At 49.2% G+C, this 23516-nt stretch overlaps 5 protein-coding genes across 5 annotated transcripts; 2 read left to right on the forward strand and 3 right to left on the reverse strand.

Moving 5' to 3' along the window:
• Positions 1 to 540: 540 nt before the first annotated feature.
• On the reverse strand, positions 541 to 3054 carry GIQ15_05331 (uncharacterized protein; the record flags this gene model as incomplete). Its single annotated transcript, XM_033552748.1, has 6 exons — positions 541 to 879; positions 930 to 1039; positions 1098 to 1169; positions 1223 to 1537; positions 2150 to 2568; positions 2840 to 3054. The coding sequence occupies 6 exons, from the start codon at positions 3052 to 3054 to the stop codon at positions 541 to 543; spliced, it is 1470 nt and encodes a 489-aa protein (XP_033406478.1).
• Positions 3055 to 6010: 2956 nt separating this feature from the next.
• Positions 6011 to 10603, forward strand: GIQ15_05332 (uncharacterized protein; the record flags this gene model as incomplete). The annotated part of the gene is made up of 8 exons (XM_033552749.1): positions 6011 to 6477; positions 6529 to 6689; positions 6749 to 6891; positions 6941 to 7034; positions 7443 to 7637; positions 8103 to 8908; positions 9251 to 9359; positions 9453 to 10603. The coding sequence occupies 8 exons, from the start codon at positions 6011 to 6013 to the stop codon at positions 10601 to 10603; spliced, it is 3126 nt and encodes a 1041-aa protein (XP_033406479.1).
• A 1400-nt stretch (positions 10604 to 12003) lies between these two features.
• GIQ15_05333 (uncharacterized protein) lies at positions 12004 to 13107 on the reverse strand (the record flags this gene model as incomplete). The annotated part of the gene is made up of 1 exon (XM_033552750.1): positions 12004 to 13107. One exon carries the CDS (start codon positions 13105 to 13107, stop codon positions 12004 to 12006), a length of 1104 nt encoding a protein of 367 aa, XP_033406480.1.
• Positions 13108 to 15318: 2211 nt separating this feature from the next.
• On the reverse strand, positions 15319 to 19358 carry GIQ15_05334 (leptomycin B resistance protein pmd1; the record flags this gene model as incomplete). Its single annotated transcript, XM_033552751.1, has 6 exons — positions 15319 to 15676; positions 15727 to 17037; positions 17089 to 17929; positions 17982 to 18356; positions 18405 to 19083; positions 19137 to 19358. The coding sequence occupies 6 exons, from the start codon at positions 19356 to 19358 to the stop codon at positions 15319 to 15321; spliced, it is 3786 nt and encodes a 1261-aa protein (XP_033406481.1).
• An 875-nt stretch (positions 19359 to 20233) lies between these two features.
• On the forward strand, positions 20234 to 23510 carry GIQ15_05335 (ATP-grasp domain-containing protein; the record flags this gene model as incomplete). Its single annotated transcript, XM_033552752.1, has 5 exons — positions 20234 to 20267; positions 20322 to 22128; positions 22749 to 22819; positions 22968 to 23133; positions 23213 to 23510. The coding sequence occupies 5 exons, from the start codon at positions 20234 to 20236 to the stop codon at positions 23508 to 23510; spliced, it is 2376 nt and encodes a 791-aa protein (XP_033406482.1).
• Positions 23511 to 23516: the final 6 nt, after the last annotated feature.

A 23516-nucleotide genomic window follows, 5' to 3' on the forward strand; every position in this document is an offset into this window, starting at 1 on the left:
GCGAGGACATCGATGATCAGGCAGACGCGCTGAGAGGAGAGTACGGAGAGTAACAGAAGAACGGAGTACGGCGTAAACGGAGAGTAGACAGAAGTAGACGGAGGGGAGAGTGTAGAGATGAGAGGAGAGTGTAGTTGAAAAGTGAAGAGTGAAGATGAGGTCGAGGAGGTGAGGTCGAGGAGGTGAAGTTGGCTTCCGAACTGGGAAAAGCAGAGGCGAGAGGACAGGGCAGAACGGACAGAAAGGGCGGGTACCCAGAGATACTTTGTTTCTGCGGGGAAGAGTTGGTGTCTAGGAAGTACTACTAGGTATCCGTGTTTTTCTTCTTCTTCTGCGCCAGTTAGAGTCACGTGGCATCCCTTTTAGGCACCCCACGCTAGACCCAAAGTAGATACGCCAAGGCTGACACTTCATGGTCTCCATTTTTACTTTGGCCAATCAGGTCCCTCTTAGTAAGCTGTCAGCCCTTACACCCGACTGGCCAGATATATACAGAGTATGGAGTATACGGAGTATTATATTAAAGAGATAAGTAGGATGTTATTTATAAAAGGATATCCGCAGGATGTCTGTGGCTGTGGGACGCGCCTTGGGATCTGGAATCATGACCGTCTCTAAAAGATGGATGTCTTCTTCGGGAAACTGCAGATGCTCCAGTATCGCGCGAAGAGTCACCTCCTCTCGCTCCGGGTCCAGCTCGGGCCAGCGATCCTTGCACTGCTCAAAGAACGGTATATCGTATAGCCTGAAATCGTGGAACAGGTCAACGCGGACTCTCTCCTCGTATCTCTGCGTGGCATCTGCGGCAGACTCGTCGGGTAGCCGGTCATAGAGACCCCAGATGTCGGGACGAAGGTACGCTTGGATCATATGGAGGTACTGTGCAAGGTTAGCCCCTTCCAATAGTTTATGTAAAGGACGATGCGTACCACCATGGCCCAGCCCCATATGTCGACTTCTTTAGACCACTGGAGTCCAAATAAGATCTCTGGGCTTCGATAAGGCATAGGCTGGGCGACCCCGGTAGACGGGGGGGATGCTGTAAGATTCGACACAGGATCAGCCTGACCTACCAACGACGTAAATGGAGTGCATACCAGCCCATGTAGAGCCCAAGTCAAACAATTTGGCAGATGTCCCATTCAGCAGGATATTTTGAGCTTTGATGTCTAAGAACAGCTTGTTAGAATTTTGCTTCGCCTGATAATGATGTATCACGAACCTAGGTGGATGATGTCTTTTGCATGTAGCTCCTCGATACCTTCAAGGGTATCTCTCATTATCTTCCGGATGCCGGCCAGACCGAACTCGGCGAGACGTCCGCTTTCACGCGCGTCCCAGAGTGTTCCCGGCAACCATTCCAGCACCATTCCGTGATCAAAGTCTTCACCAGGAGTTTCGTCCTTGATGACGTCCAGTAGTTGCCGGATATGTGTCGCCCCTTTGAATCGTTGGCATTGCGATACTTCCTTTTGAAACTCTGCTGGCTGGGCCGCGTCCTTGCGAAGCTTCACGACGACATTGTTGCCAGGACTAGCTAATTCGTTCACCAAAGTCAACCCACAAAATGAACAAGTGGAGCACTAGGCTTGTTGGTCGGTCTGGCATTGCTTATGCCCTTACTGAACCAGTCTACCCTCGTTTCTGCAACGGTATAAAACCTCATGTGTGGAAGGCAACGAGTTCGACTCCCATCTTGGTTCATCTCTGGCTCTCACTGCCAAGGTGTATCGAAATCTATGTGTCATAGTTGGTTCTGGCCACTAAAGCCTTTGAAGTAACCCTCCCTCCATTGTACTGACTACTTCGTACAAGATACATCTTCATAGGAGTCTTATGGCTCAGCTAGTGGTCAACACTTTATATTGCAAGGGTGCTATAACGGCGAGTACCTGAGTAAAGAAACATCCTAGCCTCCGAGCATCAAGCTCTGACGCGGCCCCATCCGTCAGACAACATGTTAAAGAAAAGTAAAGTAGGTAAAAGTAGAAGTAAAGTAGAAGAAGAAGAAGAAGAAGAAAAGAAGGAGAACCTTGGGAGCAGGAGGCGGAAGGGGTGGTCACGTGTGCAGACATATAAGAAGCTCCCCCTTTGCCCTCAAGGTCGTTCAAAAGGATATATACAGAAGTAGATACTAGACACTATTTACATTCATGGCCATGCCCATGATCATGCCCATGCCCATGCTCATGTTCATGCTCATGCTTCGTCTCACCTTCGCCCTTTGGGGACTCCACCATTACTTCCTTGATGCTGGTGTTAGTTGCAGCAGCAATTAGCCCTTTGCCGGACTGGAGCACCACTGGACCTGTGCTGGCCATGATCAGGATGGCGATGAATACCGTACATGCCGGGTCTGCATAGTACTTTGGATGCGGAGCGCCAAAGTGGTTGTGTTCCATATCGTGGTGTGGTCTTGACTCTAGCGAGTTGTGAGACGGGACCTTCCAGATGATGACCGCCGATATAATCACGGCCAGGTTGTTGAGAGCGTCTGCTGCGACGTGGAGGAGCACGGCTTTCATGGAGAGGGCGGTTCCCTCCGAGTGCTTCTCCGCGTCGCTTCCACTATGTCCATGGCTATGGCCGTGATCATGACCGTGGCCGTGTCCGTGGCTGTGGCCGTGATGATGGTGGCCGTCTGCCCCCAGAATACCAGCACAGGCGACGTTTGTTAGTATACCAACACAGCCGATGATCATGACCAGCATGGGGTTGTCGATTTCTACAGTTTGTCAATACGCCATCCCTGCAATCTTCGCTTGGCAGCCACGCCTTCCAGGATCAGGGGAAAGCAGACAGGAGAGGGGGAGTTCGTTTACCTTCAAGATGCACAAACTTCTCCAGCCCTTGCAGGAAAATAGCAAGGCCCAACGCGAGCAGGAAAACGCTGTTGAAGAACGCAGCCAGGAGAGGCAGGATATGGCGTCCGTCCTTCTGGTCGATGCGGATAATTGCGGTGCGGTTCACGGCGGCCTCGAGAGTGCTGGCCGAGTCTTCAGGGATCACGTCCCGTTCTAATGCAGACGAATGCTGGAGAGGGTTGGGATACATGTTAGCCTCGCAGGTCACAAGCGATCATGCCACCACTATACGGCCGCCACCACTGTGCAGCCCTTGAAGACTGGATGGTGTCGTGGCTCGAATGCTGGGGAATGTACCTTCTGAGCGAGATATGCAACTACAAACGACAGCAGGTCACCGGTGTAGTGGAATGCATCTGCGATAAGGGCGAGAGAATGGGTCTTGAAACCAACGGACAGCTCTGTGATGAGAAAGCAGGTCGATACCGCGATTACCACCAGCAGTCGGTTCTGGGGGGAGATCGACGGAATTCCACAACTGAAGGCCATGTTCGCGCGAGCTCCTTGTTGTATGAACAGTGTTCGCAACTTGGCACGAGAAGCACCTCCTATTCAACGCCGGGGTTCTGCAAGAAATGTAGAAGAAAACCTTTGCCGCGGGCCGTTAGCAACGGGCAGTAGGGATCATGAGAGGTGCAGATTCAGTTCTAGCTGCCACAACTCTCCTTCCCCAGCGAAGATAATCCAGCAAAGACAAAGATAATCCAGCGAAGATAGAAAGCGGTCGAATACTGACTGGATTAATTCAAGTCTCTATCAAACAAGCCTGAGTGTATCTGGATATTCGTGCAGGACTTGACTAGAGTTGGGGACTATGAACATGTAGACCAATGCATGTACCAGGGCTTCCTTTCGAGCGAACAGATGCCAACGCGAACGACGTGTTGAGCGTAAGAGGAAGATACAAGGAAAAAGAGGAGGTATCAAACGGGCATCCAGGCCCTTTTTTAATATATTCGCAGCTCACCATGAATACGCATCTATCCGGGGTGGGAGGGGAGGACTTCCTACGTGTAAGTACATTTAATATGGGTGATTACAGGATTGCTCGAAAGGGGAAGGCGGGTGCTACGGCGGCTTCGATTGCATGATATCGCACTTCTCGAACTCTGCAAACACGCAGACAAGGGTCAGGGATCCAATGCCCCGACATCTATACACCTACGGAGCACTTGATCTGTTACGTACTGCGTACTCCGTACTTCGTTGCCGCACACACCCTTGGATACACGTCGGCGTATCATCTCTCATCCCGGTTTGAGGCTGCTCCTTTCCGCCGAGGACGAGGATTCTCTCGCCAACTCCAGAAATTGAGCCGGCAAGCTAGCGATTAGGACCTTGAACCTCCAGCAGAGACTCCACCCTCGTAACGGCATTTTGACCACTTCACTTGCCCATATCCAATCGAACACCGCAGAACGAGCCCCGGTTGATATCAGAGTTGATATGATTTTCGTGTCCCGCCACTGGTCGGCCCCTCAAGACGATCAAGGGTTTGCCCAGACATGCAAGGAACATGGATTTGTTTTCTCCATACGCTTGTCGACATCATCGTCTCAGCCGTTGTTTCATCCAAAAGAGGAGGGTTGCGCTCGCTTATCAAAGAGCTTCGTGCTACCGCTCTATTCGACAGCTGGCTGAGGTTTCTCTCTAGCTCGACATCATAGTTACGATTCTACCGACAACGACGAACAGCTGACGAGACAAGACTTTTTACCCCGGGAACGGCCCATGGTCGAATCCCCCGCCTTAAACGCAGTTGAGTTTACTATCTTGCTGCGGAAAAAAATATACATTTCTTGGTGTCATTGTTGGAAATTGCTTATATCTTGCACTATATATACGGAGCACACACACTCTGAATAGGCTGTTTGCTTGATGCCGACGGCCGGGCCTATCCTGCGTAGGAATCGTCTCCTTATTACTTACTATATACTCCGTACCAAATGTGCTTCTCCACGGTACGGGTCCGACACTCGTGTTATTGCAAGATAAGCAAGTCTGGAGTCGCAGACCCATGCAAGCCAACTGCTGCACCCCACAGGCGGCAGTGATGCCCATCTAACCTCGGTCTCTGGATAGAGATGACGGCTGGGCCTGAGTTAATGCGTGCATAAATCTGTACACTGCCATGGCCGGCCCCATGGTGAGAATTGTCTACAGCAGTGATATCGATCGCAGCCCCCAACGACCTGTATCTGCGCATTCAACGGGGAAAGGCCTGTGGCGAGCATTGAACTAGTTACTTGGTTAACTAATTCTTTGTCAACTTAACCGCTCACTAACATTACAACATTTACCAAGGCAAACCCACCGACATTCAATTGAATCTCACAGAGTACGGACTATACTCTATTTTCGTTCACGGCTGGACGTGCTCAGAAGTATACAGATTTTGAAGGTCGCGATACCCACAGGCTGAGAAATAGAGTGGATGGTGTTTTATCTTCTGTGTCACTGGGCAGCACGGCAACGATGCAGGTACTGCATATTTCTTTGACCGCATGTATCGACCGTCGACTATATCGCTCTTCCTCTTTTAACATGCATCGCACTTGATACCGTTGACCGGGTGTGGCGAAGATGGACGTCGCGCATTGACTGCGAGCATTCACCAACAGCATTTCCCGGGCGCAACTTCGGGGTGAATTGCGATGTGAAGGAGATAGATGGAGAGGATGAGGATTGAGGGTAGGAGAGTCGGAATATTTAAGGACTGGCGAGAGCAGCTCGACAGGATTATTTTTTTGATCATCCTCATCATCAGCATCCTCAGCACTACATCAGCTACCTACTCCTTTGACTATCTCCAGCCGACAATACTCGTCTAAACCATGGTTAACTACGCCATTCTGCCACTGCTGGCATCTTCCCTTGCCCAGGCTGGCAAGATCGATTGGAACCATGCTCGAACCCCTAATTTTGGGGTTGGGCAGGCCGTCAGCACCAGCTGCACCTCATGGATAAATGTGGTCAACAACGCCGGCAATAGCTGCGAGGCCTTCTTGGACTCTATCAACGTCTCCAAGGAACAGTTCATCTCTTGGGTAAGTGGGAGGACTTTCAGCTACCCCCGACGTGACTATACTAAACCCGGCCCTTTGATGGTATAGAACCCCCAGCTCAACAAGGAATGTTCCAACATCATGAGCAAGCAATCCTACTGCGCATTCGTGCCTGCAAAGCCTCGAGTCTGGCATACCGCTAAAGGCGAGCACGGGAAGAAGTACATGAGAATGAACACCGACGAAGTGCGCAAGGAAAAGCCGACTCACAAGGCCGCTCACGCTGGCACCATGGCTCCCGTTATGGCGTCTCCTACGATGAAGCCTCACATGGGGACCGGAATGCCTGACTCGCCATTGATGCCGCCACATATCCCTAACCTCCCCGACGGATTTGAGAAAAAGATGCCACCACGTCCTACGACGCTGATCAAGCGCATGAAGCCAACTGGCTGCTCTAAGCGTAGCGTGCCAGCGCCCACCAGCACCGGCACCGTCGCGATGCCAGGATGCAAGCAGTACCACACCGTGAAGGCTGGCGACACCTGTGCCGAAATCACCAAGAAGTATGCTGGCCTGAACCTCGCCCAGTTCTTCAAGATGAACCCGTACGTTGACTCCTTGGATAATATCTTTTCCTATGGCTAACATGTTTACAGATCTCTCGACGTCAACTGTCTCAAGCTCCAGGTGGACGACCAGGTCTGTGTAGGCGGCAACCCGACTACCAGATACCCAGTCCAATCTCACACGCAGGCTGTTGCTGCTCGCGGCGCACAGGGCTGGCCGTCTCCCACCAAGCCAGGAACCAACAGCGGATGTAAGTGCCCCTGTAGCTGGAGAGTTTGGATATCAAGCGGCTAACACACCCTCTACCAGGCAAGAAGTTCGAGATGGTCAAGAAGGGCGACTCCTGCGAGGGAGTCTCTGGCAAGCATCACATCTCGGTTAAGCAGCTCAAGGAGTGGAATCCCGCCGTTGGACCTACCTGCGAGAAGCTCGAGATCGGATACTATGCTTGCGTTGGTGTCTAGTCGCGTGGTATAAAGACACTGACCTGCCGGCAGACAGCTCTTCTTCTTCTTCTTCTTCTTCTTCTTCTTCTTCTTCTTCTTCTTCTTCTCCTTCTCCTTCTTGCTGTTGCTAGTCAACCTCAAGATCTCATGTTTCTTCTTATCCCTTTTCTCCCTTTCCCTTATTTCCTTCATCTATCTAGGTCTAGATTATCTCTCAACTAGGCTCAATGAATATCTTTAACTGACGCCACGACGTAACCGTAGACGGAGAGCAGAGTCGCCAGAGATACGAAGCTGCTCGCATCTTCAAACTTGATAGATCTTGTATATGCTGTCAACTTGTCGATACGAGGGCAGAAGTACCTCCCCACCAGAATTGTTAGTAAAGGTACTTCTACCGTCTGTTCTCGTGATTTCGTCCCAACTTCAACTTCAACTTCAACTTCATCTCTTCAACTTCATCTTCTATACACTCTCTTCCACCTCGTCCTCGCCTAGGACTCCAGTCGACGCGCTGTCCGCTCCCGTATGCTGCTCCCCAGCGCCGTGATGTCCAGCCACAGCTAACACGGACGCCGCCTCGTACAGCATCGCCGTCGTCCTGCTCCAGAGTCCAGCAGCGAGCTCAACGCCGGACGAATCGCTCGCGACCTCGCCGTCTGCTTGTCGAGTCCCCTCGCTCTTTTATGCAGCTGCAACCGCCTCGCTGCCGCTTGTCGAGATCGCCGTCCGCGTTCTGACTGCGCCCCTGAGTTATATTTAGACCCTTGAGGGCGCTCGCTGGCCAAAACTACACCCCACCACTGGCGGTTTTCCGACGGCGCCATCCCTGCTGGGATCACTGTTCACCAGCCCGGGCAGCCAGCAGCCAGCAACCAGCAACCAGAGGACGCAAGACAAATCTGCAAAAAGGGCTGTCCGTCTCCCCGCTGCGCAGTCTGCTACTCTTCCTCTCGAAACGTCCCGAGGACCATAGCCTACACTCATGCAATTCTTCCATAAAAACAAATCGCAGCCGACACTCTTGAACTCCGTGGAGTCGGCTCCGCACAACGATAGCGACCACAGCATCAACAGCCAGAGCCATCACTCTCACAGCAGGGAGAGCAGCCAGCAGCAGCAGCAGCAGCAGCAGCAACATCAGCATCATCAGCACCACCAGCAGCAATCGCTCGGCCCCCACCTGCAGCATACTTTCCAACCTGCGAACAACTCAGCTGGATCCCACGAGCTGTCCGGCAGGCCTTATCAACTCGGCCAGCATCTCAACACCAGCTATACCCATCCTGCCCATGCGGGGAGCCGCTCTGAGAACTTCTCTCTTCCACTGCAGGCCTCGCCGAACGCTGCATCGCCCCCTTTTTCTTCAGCAGGCAGGCCGACCTTGAACCTCGTCCCCTCCGGCCCCTCAGCCAGCCTGCAGCCTGATCACAGCATCGATACGCTTTCCGCCGCCCCATCGCTCCCGTCAGCGCCTCACAGCACGGAAGCTTCCCCACTGACTGAGACACAGCCGCGCAAGTCCCGACGGAGCTTCTTCGGCCTGCACTCAAAGGATAAGGATAAGGGCTCGTCACAGAACCCTGCCAAGCCGGGTCGCAGCGTGTCTGTCAGGAAGAAAATCAGCGCTCCCATCCCGCTCCCAAAGCCGTACCAGATCGGCCCGCTCCCGCCTGCTGACCCTCCTGCCCTGGAGCAAGAGGAGGGAGACTACATAGAGAAGAGGCTGCCCCAGCTCCCGAACAACTCCTCTCAGCCCAGCCTGCCTCAGTCCATCTATCCCGCCAGGGGAGCTAGCCGGTCCTCGTCCCACCTCGACAGCCAGCCCTTCGAGCCTCCGCAGATACAACGTGTCAGTACGGAGCCCCTGGGACAGCACGAGGACTACTACAAAGGCCGGCCGCCGCAGTATAACCAGTATCAGCTTGGACCTCCCCATCAGCAGCTGCCGCAGAACCCTCAATTCCAGATCGACCAGCCTCAGGCACAGCCAGCGCACAGGCAAAACCAGGCTTCTGACCAGGTATCAATCCCCCCAAGATATTCGCCGAAACTAGACCCATATCATCCCCCCAGGCCAGCATCCCAACAGTCCCTCGGGCCTCCATCCCCTCTCCACCCCCATTACCAGTCTCCGGATTCTAACTATCAAAAACCTCACTTTCGACAGTCCCTCCAGCCCGTCCCTGGCCCCATACCAACCCAGAGTGGAATGGCCCCGGAACGACCAACTGGCCTCAGGCAGCCTATTGACACGGCTCAGCAGCAGCAGCAACAACCGCAGCAGCAACAGCAACCTCCAGGACAGCAGCAGCAATTTCCACCGAGTATGCCACAGGGCCAGAGCTTTAAAGGAACCTCACAGTCAGCTGGGGCCGGTGATCGTGAACAGGAGACCCCACCTCCAGGAAAGGCAAAGGACGACACATCTGAGCTTGATGTAAACGGATGGATCCAGAAATATGAAGAACTACGTATGTCTTTTTTGCCTTTAACTGTTATTTCTCTATTAGGGATTTTTTTGCCGTTTCTTGTAGTAATGACGGCTATGTACTGACCGTCTACAGAGCTTAAATATAACAGGGTAAAGAGATATTATTTTGACAAGGAAGCCCAGGTACAACAACTGCAAAATACGGTTGCCCATCAACGCATGTCCGCGTCTAGAACTGTGCTGGATGACAACGAATATGCTACTCGGATGGGCCGCCTGGACGGCGCCATTAACAATCTTTCATTCAACATTCGCAAAGATTGGAAGAATATACCCCCGTGGCTTCAAGGCGTCGTCAACGAGGATGCTCATTCAGTTGGTACAAAGGAGATGACTGCCGTTGGGCGAGCTTGCCTTACCCGTTGGATCGTAGACGAGCTGTTTGATCGTTATTTCCACCCGGGACTAGAGCCCAATCTCAGCCGTCAGCTAAAGCAGATCGAGCGCAATGTCCGGCGAATGGGCAAGTTCGTCACCGAAGAGGAACAGGAAAACCATCTGTCCAAAGTCTCATCCTGGCGTCGCACCACTCTGGACGGACTTGGCGATATTTTCCAAAGCAAGCTCGCCGATGACCATCGAGCTCTCTTGACTCGGAACCTAGTCGAGAAGCTCACAGCCAGCCTGGAGATGAACCTGAAAACTCCGCCTCCGCCTGGTCTTGAAAATGGCGTGGCGATGATTGTTGAACTTGCTGTTGGCATCAGTGCAAATATTCCCCTTGAATCAAGAGATATCTCTATCGAATATTTCCTCCCTGGCGCTCTGATCACTGAGTCACATATGAAGATAGAGACCACTCTACCTCCTCTCTCCAACCCAGGGATAGAGCCGCGACTCGCATCCGAGCCGTCCTCCGCGGCAACGGATAGGGTAGACCAATCTTCGATCAAGGGAATTGAGGCGGCCATTTCCTTGGACGCTCCCGGCGGAGACGACAAGGATGGAAACTTCCCCATCCAACCTCTACCAGCTAGCCAGGGTCGAAAGAAATCTGTCTTCGGCTCGCTCATGGGCAAGAAACCACATCCGGGACCCGGAAACCCCATAGATGCTGCGAGGCCACCATCTGGCCATTTCCGAGAACGCGAGGAGGCTATTGAAGCCGTTCGCGATAAGGAGAATGAAAACCGCATTCGTTTTGCTGCCTTTGTCTCCGTAGAGATACGGGGCAAGGGAGCCGGCAACGTTATCGTCAAGGCGCCCGTCTATCCATTCTCATGATTCTATCTACACCCCTTTCTTTGATCAATTTCAGCTCTATCTTATCATGTTACTCTTTGACGTTTTTGCAATTGAAAAAAGATATGAATTGTTCTTTTCGTTTGTTTTTCTTGGATATGGTTTTCTGACGCAGGCAGTATATATATATGCTCTTCCCCTTCTTGATGTTGGAAGCGAATACCTTTTCCCATTTTTTATTTATTCGTTTTCTTCCGCTTTCTACTTTGTTGCTATATCCGAGTGGACTGCGTTTACTTCTTCTCTTCGCTCGATCAGACGTTATCTGGCTGTACCTAGAGTTGCTCGTTCCTTTCCTCTTTCTTCTCTTATGCCTGTTATCTGGATTTTGGAAGCGCATGAGTAGCGTACACTTACGTGGTGCGATTTAAATTATGACCCGGCTCGACTCCCTTGTTCCTTGTGCTCACGCTCTTCTTGTCGTATTTCTTGAGTTGGAGAACACTGCCGCATGATTAGTCTTATATAGACGATGTAACTGTCCTCTACATGAATGAGAAGACAACTGACGACGAGAAATCCTATCATTCTCATATTCACCAGCACCGATTAGTGCGAGAGGCTCGCCGTTACCCTACCCATACATTCGAGCAATCCGGTGCCAAAACTGGGTTCAACTTATCAAACATGTCCTCATCAAGCTTGTAGCTCTGCTGAAGTAACTAACAGGTATTGCCTGGTTTTACTAGATGGTAGTTCTTGCATTCCTTGCTGGTACCAGGGGTCAACAGTCTCATCTAGAGAGTCACAGTTTATCCATCTTCCGATAAACGAGAGATCTCTGTAGGGCGCAAAAGACCAATAACCAACATTTGATAACCAGTACTCATTGGCTGGCCTCCATCGTCCAACAACTGAATAATTCTGCTATATCCATTGGCTAGAGGAGCGTACTAGCTCAGCTTTCGAGTGATCCCTAGGCGAAGAACAGGGGCAAGGATATAATGAATATCACAAGGGTATAAGTGGGGTGTGATATGTGATCCATCCTCTTTCCACATACAACTTCGAGCCCTACAGAGGTCAGCAGTAACACTGTTCGAGGAGGGTCAGGATGTAACCACGGCAAATCTGTGGAGGTTAAACATGGAATATGGCATTGACGAAGCCACATATATACCCCATACGTACGGAGTACTCCGTAGTAGTATTGACTGTCTTTGGCGAAATGGATGTATGGAGTACTCCATACCCTGTTTATCCAAGACATGGGCGTTGAGGCTCTGTACGGAATACAGAGTATTCATGCGGTATCACGCCCTACCTGGTAAGCTAGGATTATATATTGCTGGGATATTGATATGCTTCTCTAGTTATGTATGGTAATAGCCACAGAGCCGCATAATTATTTTTTGTTGCCTGGAAGTCCAGTTAATCCCGGTTCATTTACGTTGCCCTTCAGTATCGAGGAGAGCGAGTAATTTCTGCGCGCCGTAACACTCTGCAACGTGCGTTAGGAACTCGCTCTTTACCATAACCCGCAAGCTCTTCTCCTGAAGTGCATGAGACACTTGGTACTCACTCCCGAGTTCCAAGTCATACAGCACACTGTCAGGGAGATCCTTGGACTCGTAGTGCGAATATACCCACTCACAACCCTTGCACAAATGCCCATGCTCAAGCACGTTGTCAGGCCGCAAATATGGAAATTGTATTGATGACATACCGCCGAACTCATTATTCTGTGGGCTCAAATCACTGTCATCCGAATCAGGCCATGGCATCATGCAACAGGCCAACATTAGATTTTCCGAGTCGAGACCATCATTGGTAGCCCCAGCAGGAGCACCAAAAGTTGTTATATTGGTGCCTGGGATAGGAGCCGAGGATTTATTCCTTGCGCGTTCCTCCGCGACCTTGGCCTTTGCAAGTTTCGACGCGGCGTCGTAAGTAACCAGCCTCAGCCGCCGCCATTTTTTGACCACCTGTGTTTTATAAACGCCAGGGATAGTGTTCAGAACATTGAGTCTGTTAAGCTCGCGCCGCTCGAGGTTATGGATTGTCTGAGCCCTCGGGATAGAAATCATCCTAAAACGTTTGTGATAAAGTTGACAGTAATAGCAGCATCGTTCAGCGGTTGGAAGGAATACAAAGGGACCAAATTTTCCACATATAACGCAATCTTTAGTTCGTAAAACGGCACGCAGTTGATTAGCTGTATAGAAGCGAAGAAGACGGGTTTGACCAAGTGCCTTGAGGGTATCCGGTACGCATTTCATGAGAGTGCGGTATATTGGTAGCGACTCAACCGTGGCTCTACCCCGGTGGGATACGCGCGAAAGACGAGAGAGAGACTTGATGTCTAATAGATATAAGATCTCATGTAATATTTCGAGCGATAGAGGGTCGAGGCGGCCTAGGGATGAAGGGCCAGGATGGCGCGCGAGGGTGCATAGATTTGCTGGTTCGTCGACGGTAATCATGGGGCCGAGTAGGTAGTCAGGGCGACTGGATAGATGCGAGAATACATCTTCGTCGGATGCCATGGTTGATATGGCAGCATTTGATATAAACAGAGCTGGTGTTCGTTCTGAAAAGAAGCAAAAATGAAAATATTTAACTAAGCTTGCGCAGTAGGTTTGGAAAAACACCCTGGCGTATTTAATAGTTGACCATAATATAGCTACACTTTGTCGTTATCACCCATGCCCCTGTATAGGTGGCGTAGGAACGGTGGCCAGTTGTATCGGCGCGCTTTAATGGTTCAACAGTCCAACGAGGCACATCCTTCGTCTATTTTCCGGCTTTTGCTGTTGGAAGTCCGCATACCCTGTCTTCCTATAAGCGTCCCGGCTGATAAACCGCCTACCCAAACCTGCGGGATTCCCCTACCCATCCATACCCAGGATAATTGCCAACTTAATGTTATTATACGGACTGTAGTTGGTGATAGGCTTCATGCACAGCCAGGGTTGCTTAATACACGTGCTTGTGTGCTACTGGTATACTGGTGAACCGTCCGCCTGGATAGATGGCCGGAGGGTATATAAATATCCTACGGCTACTACTAAGATTGGTGGATACAAGCTGAACAACGAACTTTTGACTAGCTGGTTAGACCCCTTGTCAATGTTCGAAATGAGGGGACAAGCGCCAGGTTCTACCAGGCGTGGTGACTTTTACGGGGTACCCTATAAATATATTTCCATATGACTCTGTTATGTATGCCATTTATGCTAAACAAGAGACTTGAACCACTGAACAAATTGAACAAATTATAGAGATGCAATTATCAAGACCCTCCAAACGCAGAACTTCTGAGCTACGGGAGTCTACAAGTGCGATTCTACTATCCAAGGAGGGCCAACGACGGGCGAGAAACAGACAAGCGCAGCGTAATCATCGTGAGTTATTTCTCTCCACCCCTAGATATCCTGTTAAATTCTAGAGACCATGATATTCATACTGGTTGACATAGGAAAATTGGTCAAACGGCAATTAGAAGAATTGGATCGTCTCAAACATGGGCTCGACGGCTCAGGGAGAGGCCCAGATAACGGCCAGGACAATGGCCGTATATCACGTCCCATGAGTTCCAACGATTCTTCCCTGGTTTGGTCTCGTCTACCAACTTCTACCGATGAGCCTCTCCAGGTGGCTGATATTCATCCGATGTCCCCTTCAACGCCACGAAACGATGACTTATATTCTTTGCTTCTGGGTGGATCCCAGAGCCCCGACGAGGGCCCTCCAATCTTGGATGATGGAGAATTTTTATCACCGAGTCCTCCAGCTGGACATCTCCCTCTTGTGGTAAGGATCTTATAGTTACCCTGCAGATCGAGCCTAGAGATTAAATGCTAAAAGAAAAATCATTACTCCAGCGATACCAGAGCCTTGAACCTATCCTATACGACGCATTTATCCTAGGGGTCACGCCCGCCGCTGATGCAAGTCAGAATCAGCCGCAGAGTCAATCACTTTTGCACCATGGAGTCAGCCTTGATGACGAAAATATAATACTTACTCTACTCGAGTATGGAGCTGACGTTAAGGCTCAGGACAGTAATGGGCGTACACCTCTTCACCTTGCAGCGCTTCTAGGGCGCGAAAAGGCAGTACGTTTACTTCTACAACATGGAGCGGCCACAACACTTTCGTTAACCGATAGAGCTGGCTTAATGCCTATCTGCCTTGCTGTCCAGAACCGGCATGCACCAGTAGTAGCACTTCTAGCTGAGTTTGGAGCAGATGTAAATTTACAGTATTAGACAGTCGTGATTTGTACCTTACTTTATACCCTTTAGTTAACCGTTTAGGGCCTAACGTAAATCAGTAACCCAGTCCTAATACTATTGCTTTTATTAAAAAGGTGCTGCTATTATCTTCCTTCTCTCCTTTATCTATAGTCGAGATTTATTCCATACCATACCCCTATCACAAATAGCTGCCTAATCTCTAAATGACTTCTTCCAATAGATAGATTATCGCCTCCTCAATAAGGGCAGCGCTGATCAAACCGATAGAACAGCGTCTGATAGAACGGCGTGGCTCCTACATAGATCATATTTAACCTTCCCCGGCCGGCTGGGTCAGGCCCGAAAAATTAAGGCTCGGCTTAGGCCTATGTTAGTTATACGGGCAAAAAAAGCTTAAATAGTTAAAATATAAGCCAGCTTGCTGTCAGAGCATTAGATGCTCTATGCTTAGTACGACCTCACATCTATTTACATAGGTCCAGTTGGAGTATAACCCCTTTAACTATCTATGGCCGCGTTTTGTGCTTGGACGAGGTCGAAGTAAGCTTGTCGCAGTTCCATTAGCTCTGCATGTGTGCCAGACTCAATCACCCGTCCATGAGCTACAACGCATATTCTATCCGCCTTTTGAATCGTACTCAACCTATGTGCAATTGCAATTGTAGTGCGCTGCTTTGCAGCAACATCTAATGCTTCTAGAACACTCTTTTCAGATTCCGAGTCAAGGGCCGATGTCGCTTCGTCTAAAAGCAAAATTCTTGGGTTCCGTAGCAATGCACGAGCATTGGCGATGCGCTGCTTCTGGCCTCCGCTGAGAAGATTACCATGGGGTCCAAGGAGCGTTGAGAATCCATCCCTAGTCAAATGTTAACATACTTTAGGGCCATTAGAGCATGTCATACTCACGGAAGGGATTGTATGAAATCCAAAATATTAGCTTCTCTGCAAGCTTTTCTTAAGTCCTCGTCTGACACGCTATCAGTGTTTGAGCCGAGAACAATATTTTCTCGTATTGTGCCTTGGTATATTGTTGTCTCTTGGCTAACTAGAGATATCATGCGGCGATAGTCGTTGACATTGAACTTTGAGATATCTTTGTTTGCAAAGCTGATACGTCCGGAGGTTGGATTGAAGAATCGTTCAATTAGGGATACCAGTGTGCTTTTGCCAGAACCGCTGGAACCAACAATCGCGATATACTGACCAGGTTGGATTGAAAGGTTGAAATGGTCAAGGACCAGCTGTTGTGGTCTTGACGGATAACTAAAGCAAACGTCCTTAAATTCGAGCTGACCGTTCGTAGTTTCATCAATTGGCTGGCCGCCATTATCCCAAGAATCGATAATTGGTCGGCTATCCAAAAGTGCTTTCAAGTCACTGCCCGCGTGTAAGGCCTTGCTTATATCCGGAGCAAAGGAGAAGATGGTACCAGCCGATTGGGAGCCGGAGATCAAAGCGGAGAAACATATAAAGAATTGCACCATGGTATATTCCCGGCTAGCTATCAGGGACCCTCCATACCAGAATCCAAGCGCTGCACATAGAAATACAACAGATTGAGAAGCCGCGTAGAGTGCTGAGGCGTATATAATAGAGCGGAGAGACTTCGAGGCTTGACGAACTAGAATGCCGCTATAATGATCGAGAACCTTTGGTTCAAGTCCAAATGAAGCAACGGTACGAATAGCACCCACAGCTTCATTTGCATAGCTAGCTGATTCTTCTTGGGTCTTCTTGATCTTCTCATCGAAAAGGGTCAAAACCTTGAGGCGTACCCAACCGCATCCTGCCACGAATGGGATTGTTGCTGAACATACGAGAGCTAGCTTCCATCCAACTATAAGTGAGAGAATGATTCCACCACCAATAGTTGCGATAAAAGAAAAGATTGAGCCTAGGATGGCGCCGCCCAGACTGTTGAGGTTATTTGTTCCTGTAGAGAGGAAAGCTGTGAGCGCGCCTATGGAGTGCTCTTTCTGGTCGAAGAAGCCAATATCTTGTCGCATTATAGACTGCATAGTCTTGTATCGCGCTCGGCGTGTTAACTTCTCCGACACAAAGGAGAAGCATAAGCCCTGAACCAGCCGGGCGGCCAATCCAATAACGCCCAGGGCAAGGTACATGAGGCCCCAAAAATTACTTCGTTGCAGAAGATCTCCGTATGAAGTTGAAGGCAGTGATAGCACATTGATGAAGTTTGCAAAGAGCACAGATTGGCTAATCAGGGTTAGCTATCACATCAAAGTCATGGAATTCATTGGTACATACGCTGGGGTGATGAGTCCAACTATGATGGAGAAGAACAATCCCGTGATAATAATCCAGCGCTCGTGGCTGACCAAGGTGATAACAAGCTTGACTAACTGTCTCAAAGACAGTTTAGGGGTATTTTTGGCACCGTCCAAGGAATTTAGTGGAACTTCAGTAGCTGGTGGTCGATCACCCTCATATTTTTCATCTTCAATACTATGCTTTCCTTGCATAGTATCCTCATACTCTGTACCCCTAAAAACATCCGTCGTATAGTCTTGACCTTTTTCTTTGTCGAATCTATCCTGCATATCTACCATCCCAGCGTAGACCCCATTTTGCAGCATCAGATCCTCATGCCTGCCGTGCTCTACCACCATGCCGTCAGACACAACGATAATGCTATCAGCTCGTCGAATGGTCTTTAATCGATGTGCTATCACAATTGTGGTGCGGCCCTTCATAGCAGTATCTAGAGCATCCTGTACCATACTCTCAGATAACGAGCCGAGGCTCGAAGTTGCCTCATCTAGTAATAGAATTTTTGGAGAACCGACAACGGCACGCGCAATAGCGATGCGCTGACGCTGACCTCCCGATAATTGCAAGCCCCTTTCCCCTACATCCGTTTCATAGCCACAAGGTAGGGCAGTTATGAAGTCATGTGCGTTTGCAGTTTTGGCTGCTGTTATAACAAGAGTTCGCAGCTCTTCCTTGCTCCTACTTACGTCATCTCGGAGGCCATAGCAAATGTTCTCAAAAATTGTAGTGTTAAATAGCGTTGGTTCTTGGTTGATATATGCTACTTGCTGCCGTAGCCAGCGCAAATTTAGCGAACGAATATTGCGATCATCTAACTCTACAGGGAGTATTAGCAAATATCATAATATTCATCGATATATGTAGCTTACCAATTTGCCCAGCAACTGGTTCGTAGAACCGTTCTAATAATCCAAGTACACTGCTTTTCCCGCAACCAGAAGGGCCCACAATTGCGGTTGTTTTCCCAGCTGGAAATTCCAGGCTCAGATCCTTGAGGACAGTAACATCTTGCCGTGACGGGTATACCAGTTTCACGTTCTTGAGAACAACTTTGCCAATAATATCCGAGGGCACCACACCGTCATCGGAGAGAGGATCTTCGGATAATTTCCTTGAGATCATTTCGAGTATTCCTTTTGCACTAGCTAGGCTATCGATAAAAGCCTGTGCGCTCGGTGTTACCTTTCCAATCGCAAAAGCTCCTATCACGATAGCTAAGGTGGTAGTCACAACATTCCGGGCACCTACTTCACCATTAACAACATAGCGAGATCCTTGCCAAAAAGACAAACCATAGCTGAGGTAAGGTATGCCGTACATAACTCCAATCATTAACGCCATAATAGCACCAGCTTTTATACTATGCTTCTCTGTGGCTAGAACAAAACGTAGATATCTCTGTGCGAGTTCTTTCTGAATGCCATAGGCCGCTACGTGTCGGATGGAACTTATAGCCTCGTTTGCAACAGTAGTACCATGGCCATTTGATTCTAATGACAGCTTTGTGTATTTGAGAGCGAATCTCGAGCTCAAAGCCCCAACAGCAGCCATGGCAACAATTGTAGACGTAAGGATGAAGGCTAATTTCCAATATTCGATGAATGCAATCACGAAGGCTGTGGTGAATGTTGCTGCCGCAGTAATGGCAAGTGAAAGCTTGCTCGTAATCCCTTCATGAATGAGGTTGATATCCGATGTAATCCGGCCTGTCACTTCTCCTGGCCCAAGCATGTCGAAAAAAGCCATATTTTGGCGAATGACTGCGGTGAGGTATTCACGCCTTAGGCGCCGGACTATTCGTTCTCCAGTGTGGTAAAAGCCAACGGTGGCAATGTAGATGAACACAAATTCGACTATAGCAAGATAGATGAAGTAGATTGTGTACTTTGTAATTGTAGACAAGAGCTCTGATCCAGAGATTTCATGATTAGAAAACTCGGCAAATGCCCCAACTAATCCACCGTAAATGATCTAGGCTCCGGTTAGCATGTTGCTCTGCTTCACACATGTACATTAAGACGTACAGTCAAGATTGGATTGAGAGTCCCGGCAATGATTGCGGCTAAACCGCTGACAGCCATTATTGCAATATCAACCCGAGTAGCATATGAAAACACAGAGTCGGCCCCATCGTTCTCTTTGGTTAGGCCATGGATCTGACGATTCAAAATCGCTTCCTCCTGTTTGCTTCCTGACAAGAGTTGGAGCTCAGTAGTGTCTCTGGTGTGTGGGTTTTCTGTAGACATTTTGCCTCCTTTTACGTTTCAAGGAATTCTGGTCGCCAGGGGTTTGAACAGTGAGACGGTTAGACATTCTGGCAGGATTTTGACAGCGTAAGCTGATGCATAAGTAACTTGATATCAGAGACGCCTCGCCGGAAGCACGGCATGTTTGGTGGACAATAATACAGATCAGTTGTATATCCAGAGTTGGCCTACACCAGGGATGGTGACTGTGCATATACGACACAGCAAAGAAAGCATATACATAGTTGCAATGTAGATCAGAGTAGTTGGTAACTACTCATGTATGGATGCAGGCAGACGCGATGGCAACTAACCCTGGTCCCTTGAAAAAACTCACAGGGAAGATAGAAGATGATAACTTGGTTAGCCACAGGAAGGAATTCTCCCAGGAGTTATCACGTGATTGTTAACTACCAAAACCGGGCCCAGAACTATACAACTACCAAGTGCATGGAAGATATGATAAAATTCATTGATCTAATTTTTTACAGCTGCTCCATCGGTGTAGAAATATAATTTGGAATAGATGTTTGACTGCTCTGAAGTCCTTTTGCAGTGTAGTTGTATGCATCGTCACCATATACGCTACCAACATGCACAGTCACGGATGCATGTTGATACTACGACATAACCACGGCTAAGGCCTAATCCTAATTATATTAGTTACCGCATAAGAATAACAGCTGAGTTTATGCCTATTTGAAGAGCTGCCGGTAACCTGACGCCCACGTATAGTGTCTGCGAGTATCTCTCAGCTACCTTCTTCTGTTCTCTCTTTGGGAATTTGGAGTGTTGATTCTAAGATCACATCAAATTCCACCTTACCTTGAAATCCCCTAAGAGTCCCATCAATTGGTTATCCAAATCATCCAACAATGGATCGGACGATGATCCTAAAGCAAGGCTCCGGTATGAATATAATGTGTGTTCAATCTGTGTGATTATTGTTCTAAACAACTCTAGAAAGCTTCGAATGTAGTTGGTTTGCCAGTCATATATCTATGGGAAACGGCCAGTACCCATATTGGAAGTCTGTGGATATTATCATCCGAAAGATTTCCTCGTTGGCAAATGGTGGTCCGCTCTGCGAGGTTGAACCAGTTACCCAATCGCCTCTTGGACCATCGGCCGCCGGGACAGACTTCCTTCAGACACTCCTATCAGCCGCCGCTACCGCCCCAGCCGGCAGAGGGAGGGCCGCCAAATTGGTTATACCACAAGTTCGGGGGTATATTGTTCGATCCGATATCGTTCCACTACGCATGGTCGATTACCCACAGATGACAAGCGTGGTCTCCTTTGCGAAGCCTCAACAGTGGTTCTCCGGGGAGGAGCTGACCGACGAGAGTATATGCAATCTTCAGGAAATTTTTATGATAGCGGCTGGTGGTATAATCCTTGATACTGGTGAAGCAAAGTCCGAGATGACTTCAAGTCTAGATGACCTAGAGGTTGAAATACGGAATCGCTTGTCGTTCAAATGGTTATTGGAGGAACCACGGCCTAAGCAAACGTTGGCGTTTGTTGGTAACTATCTGCAGTACCCAGGGCACGAAGGCACTGGGGCAAATCACTATTCCGCCGCAAAAGCCCTGGATATCACTGTGATAGTACTTGATGCTCCTGGATGTTGGTTGGAGAGGGAGGAGTATGCGAACTTGCGTGGAGCATTCCTCCCCATTGATATGAATCGTGATCCTGAGCTTCCCAACAGGATCGTTAATGCCATATCTGGGTATGGGGGAAAGATCGACGGGATTATCACCTTCCACGAGTCTCTATCAGCATTAGTTGCCAGGGCTGCGCAACTCCTTCTGCTTCCGACGGCATCCCCAGAAGCTCTTGAAATTGCAACTGACAAGTACAAGACCGGTGTTGCAGAAGGGCGTGTGGCTTATCACGCGTCTAGCGTTCAGGATGCCCAAAAAATTTCCGATCAAGCTGATTTAAAGTACCCCTTGGTTGTAAAGCCATGTCGAGGCGGGTCTTCTGAGGGGGTTACTAAAGTTGATAATGCTTCTGAACTCATAAATGCAGTCAGACTCATCGACTCACTCGCTGATCGTCATGGATCACAACTTGTGATTGAAGAATATTGTGATGGGCCAGAAGTGGACGTCAATTTGGTACTCTGTGATGGGGAGGTGTTGTTCGCTGAAATTTGTGACGACTTCCCCAAATGTGGTGATGAAGCAACTGTGGAAAATGGGTCGGGATTTAGTGAAGTTGCAATGGTTTATCCCTCTAAGCTTCCTTCGCCTGAGCTGAACACGATTCGCAGGTCTGCACATCAGAGCCTGTTTCGACTTGGGTTTGAATCCGGTATATTCCACCTAGAAGCTCGTGTCAAAGACTCGGATATGGTCTATGTCCTTGAAGACGGAGTCATGGATCTTGACTACCGTGAAACTGTATCCAAAGGCGCTACTCCGAGCTCTTGGTTGATTGAGATCAATCCACGGCCACCCGGAAAAATGGGGACAGATGCGGTTGAGGCCACGTATGGTATCGATTACGTAGGACTTGGCCTACTATTCCCACTGAATGATAAAGAGCGAATAAGAGCTTTAACACAGCCCTTTATCCAAGGTTCACAATACTGGTGCCAGGTTATCTTTATCCCAGCAAATAAAGGGGGTATTTTCGACGCTGACAATGTGTGCGACGAGCTGAAGCAGCGCAGACCAGATCTTACACAGCATATTTCAACCAGCGTATGCTACTTCAGAAAGGGCGATGTTGTGCCATCTCCTAGCTCCGGAATTCCTGCGTGGGTTGCCTCTCTCAATGTCTTTTCACGCGTCGGACGTGCACATATCTTAAGGATCTCGGAAACCATCCGACAAGAAATCACATATTCAATTGTATAGATAGGTGAGGAGCACTCCGTATATTCAAGCAAATCAATAACATAGGGGACTTCAGTATTCCACATGAAAGACTGCCTACTTATTAGATAGAGTGGGAAGGGGAAGGGGAGTTATGCCAAGCCACCACATATGTACCTTACGTAATATAATAATTTTCATCGGATACTTCACGTGACCTCAAACGGCCAGGGGTTAGCCCTTTCCCACGCAACATATATAAACATGGCCTGTAGACTTCGGTATCATCATCTCATATTACGCCCACTTTGAACTCCTGATCGTGTCGTCCCAGGTTATACAGCATTTTGTTGCGCTGTGTTAGAGACGCCATCCTATTGGTTGGTTGGCCGCCCTGAGAGTTTATATTTGCTTACATAAGAATCCACATCACGTGGCTTACATAATCCACCAAGCGAGCCCTTCCCACAACCTTTACCCAAAGCGGCCTAGCGCCTCGTGATTTTCGAATCCCACACAAAACATCGCGAGCCTTCAACCTCTTGCGACTTTCCGACCGCAGCGACAGCATCTCTGTTCATCTCATCAAGCGCCAGACGGCTGATTCGATATTTCATATATCGCCCAGCATGTGTACGTCCTGCCTCTCTCCCCCTTTCCTTGCTGCTTGCATGGGCTCGCGAGCAGCCTGGCCCGGTTTGGAGTTGCCAGCGTCGTCAATTTCAAGCACCACCGATACAGAAAGCTACAATGAATACTGATGGATGATTGTGATATACAGCGCTCGTAACCGGCGAAAAGTCGAACTTCCAGTTCATCCTCCGTCTTCTCAACACCAATGTCGACGGTAAACAAAAGATCATGTACGCCTTGACCAAGATCAAGGGTGTCGGTCGCCGATACTCCAACTTGGTCTGCAAGAAGGCCGATGTCGACCTCCACAAGCGGTAGGGCACATCCTCGCGTACTCCCGGTACTGATATTCTTGCGACGTTGTACTTATCGAATCTTTTTTACATATTATAGTGCTGGTGAAATTTCCTCCGAAGAGCTCGAGCGAATCGTCACCATCATCCAAAACCCAACCCAGTACAAGATCCCCACCTGGTTCCTCAACAGACAGCGTGACATCGCCGACGGCAAGGACAGCCAGGTCCTTGCTAACCAGATGGAGAGCAAACTCCGTGAAGATCTGGAGCGACTGAAGAAGATCCGCGCCCACAGAGGTCTCCGTCACTACTGGGGTCTCCGTGTCAGAGGTCAGCACACCAAGACCACCGGCCGACGAGGACGAACCGTCGGTGTCAGCAAGAAGAAGGGTTAAACGTGT

This window comes from Arthroderma uncinatum (genome assembly GCF_011692745.1).
Source record: "Arthroderma uncinatum strain CBS 119779 chromosome Unknown scaffold3, whole genome shotgun sequence".
In the NCBI taxonomy this organism is placed as follows: domain Eukaryota; kingdom Fungi; phylum Ascomycota; class Eurotiomycetes; order Onygenales; family Arthrodermataceae; genus Arthroderma; species Arthroderma uncinatum.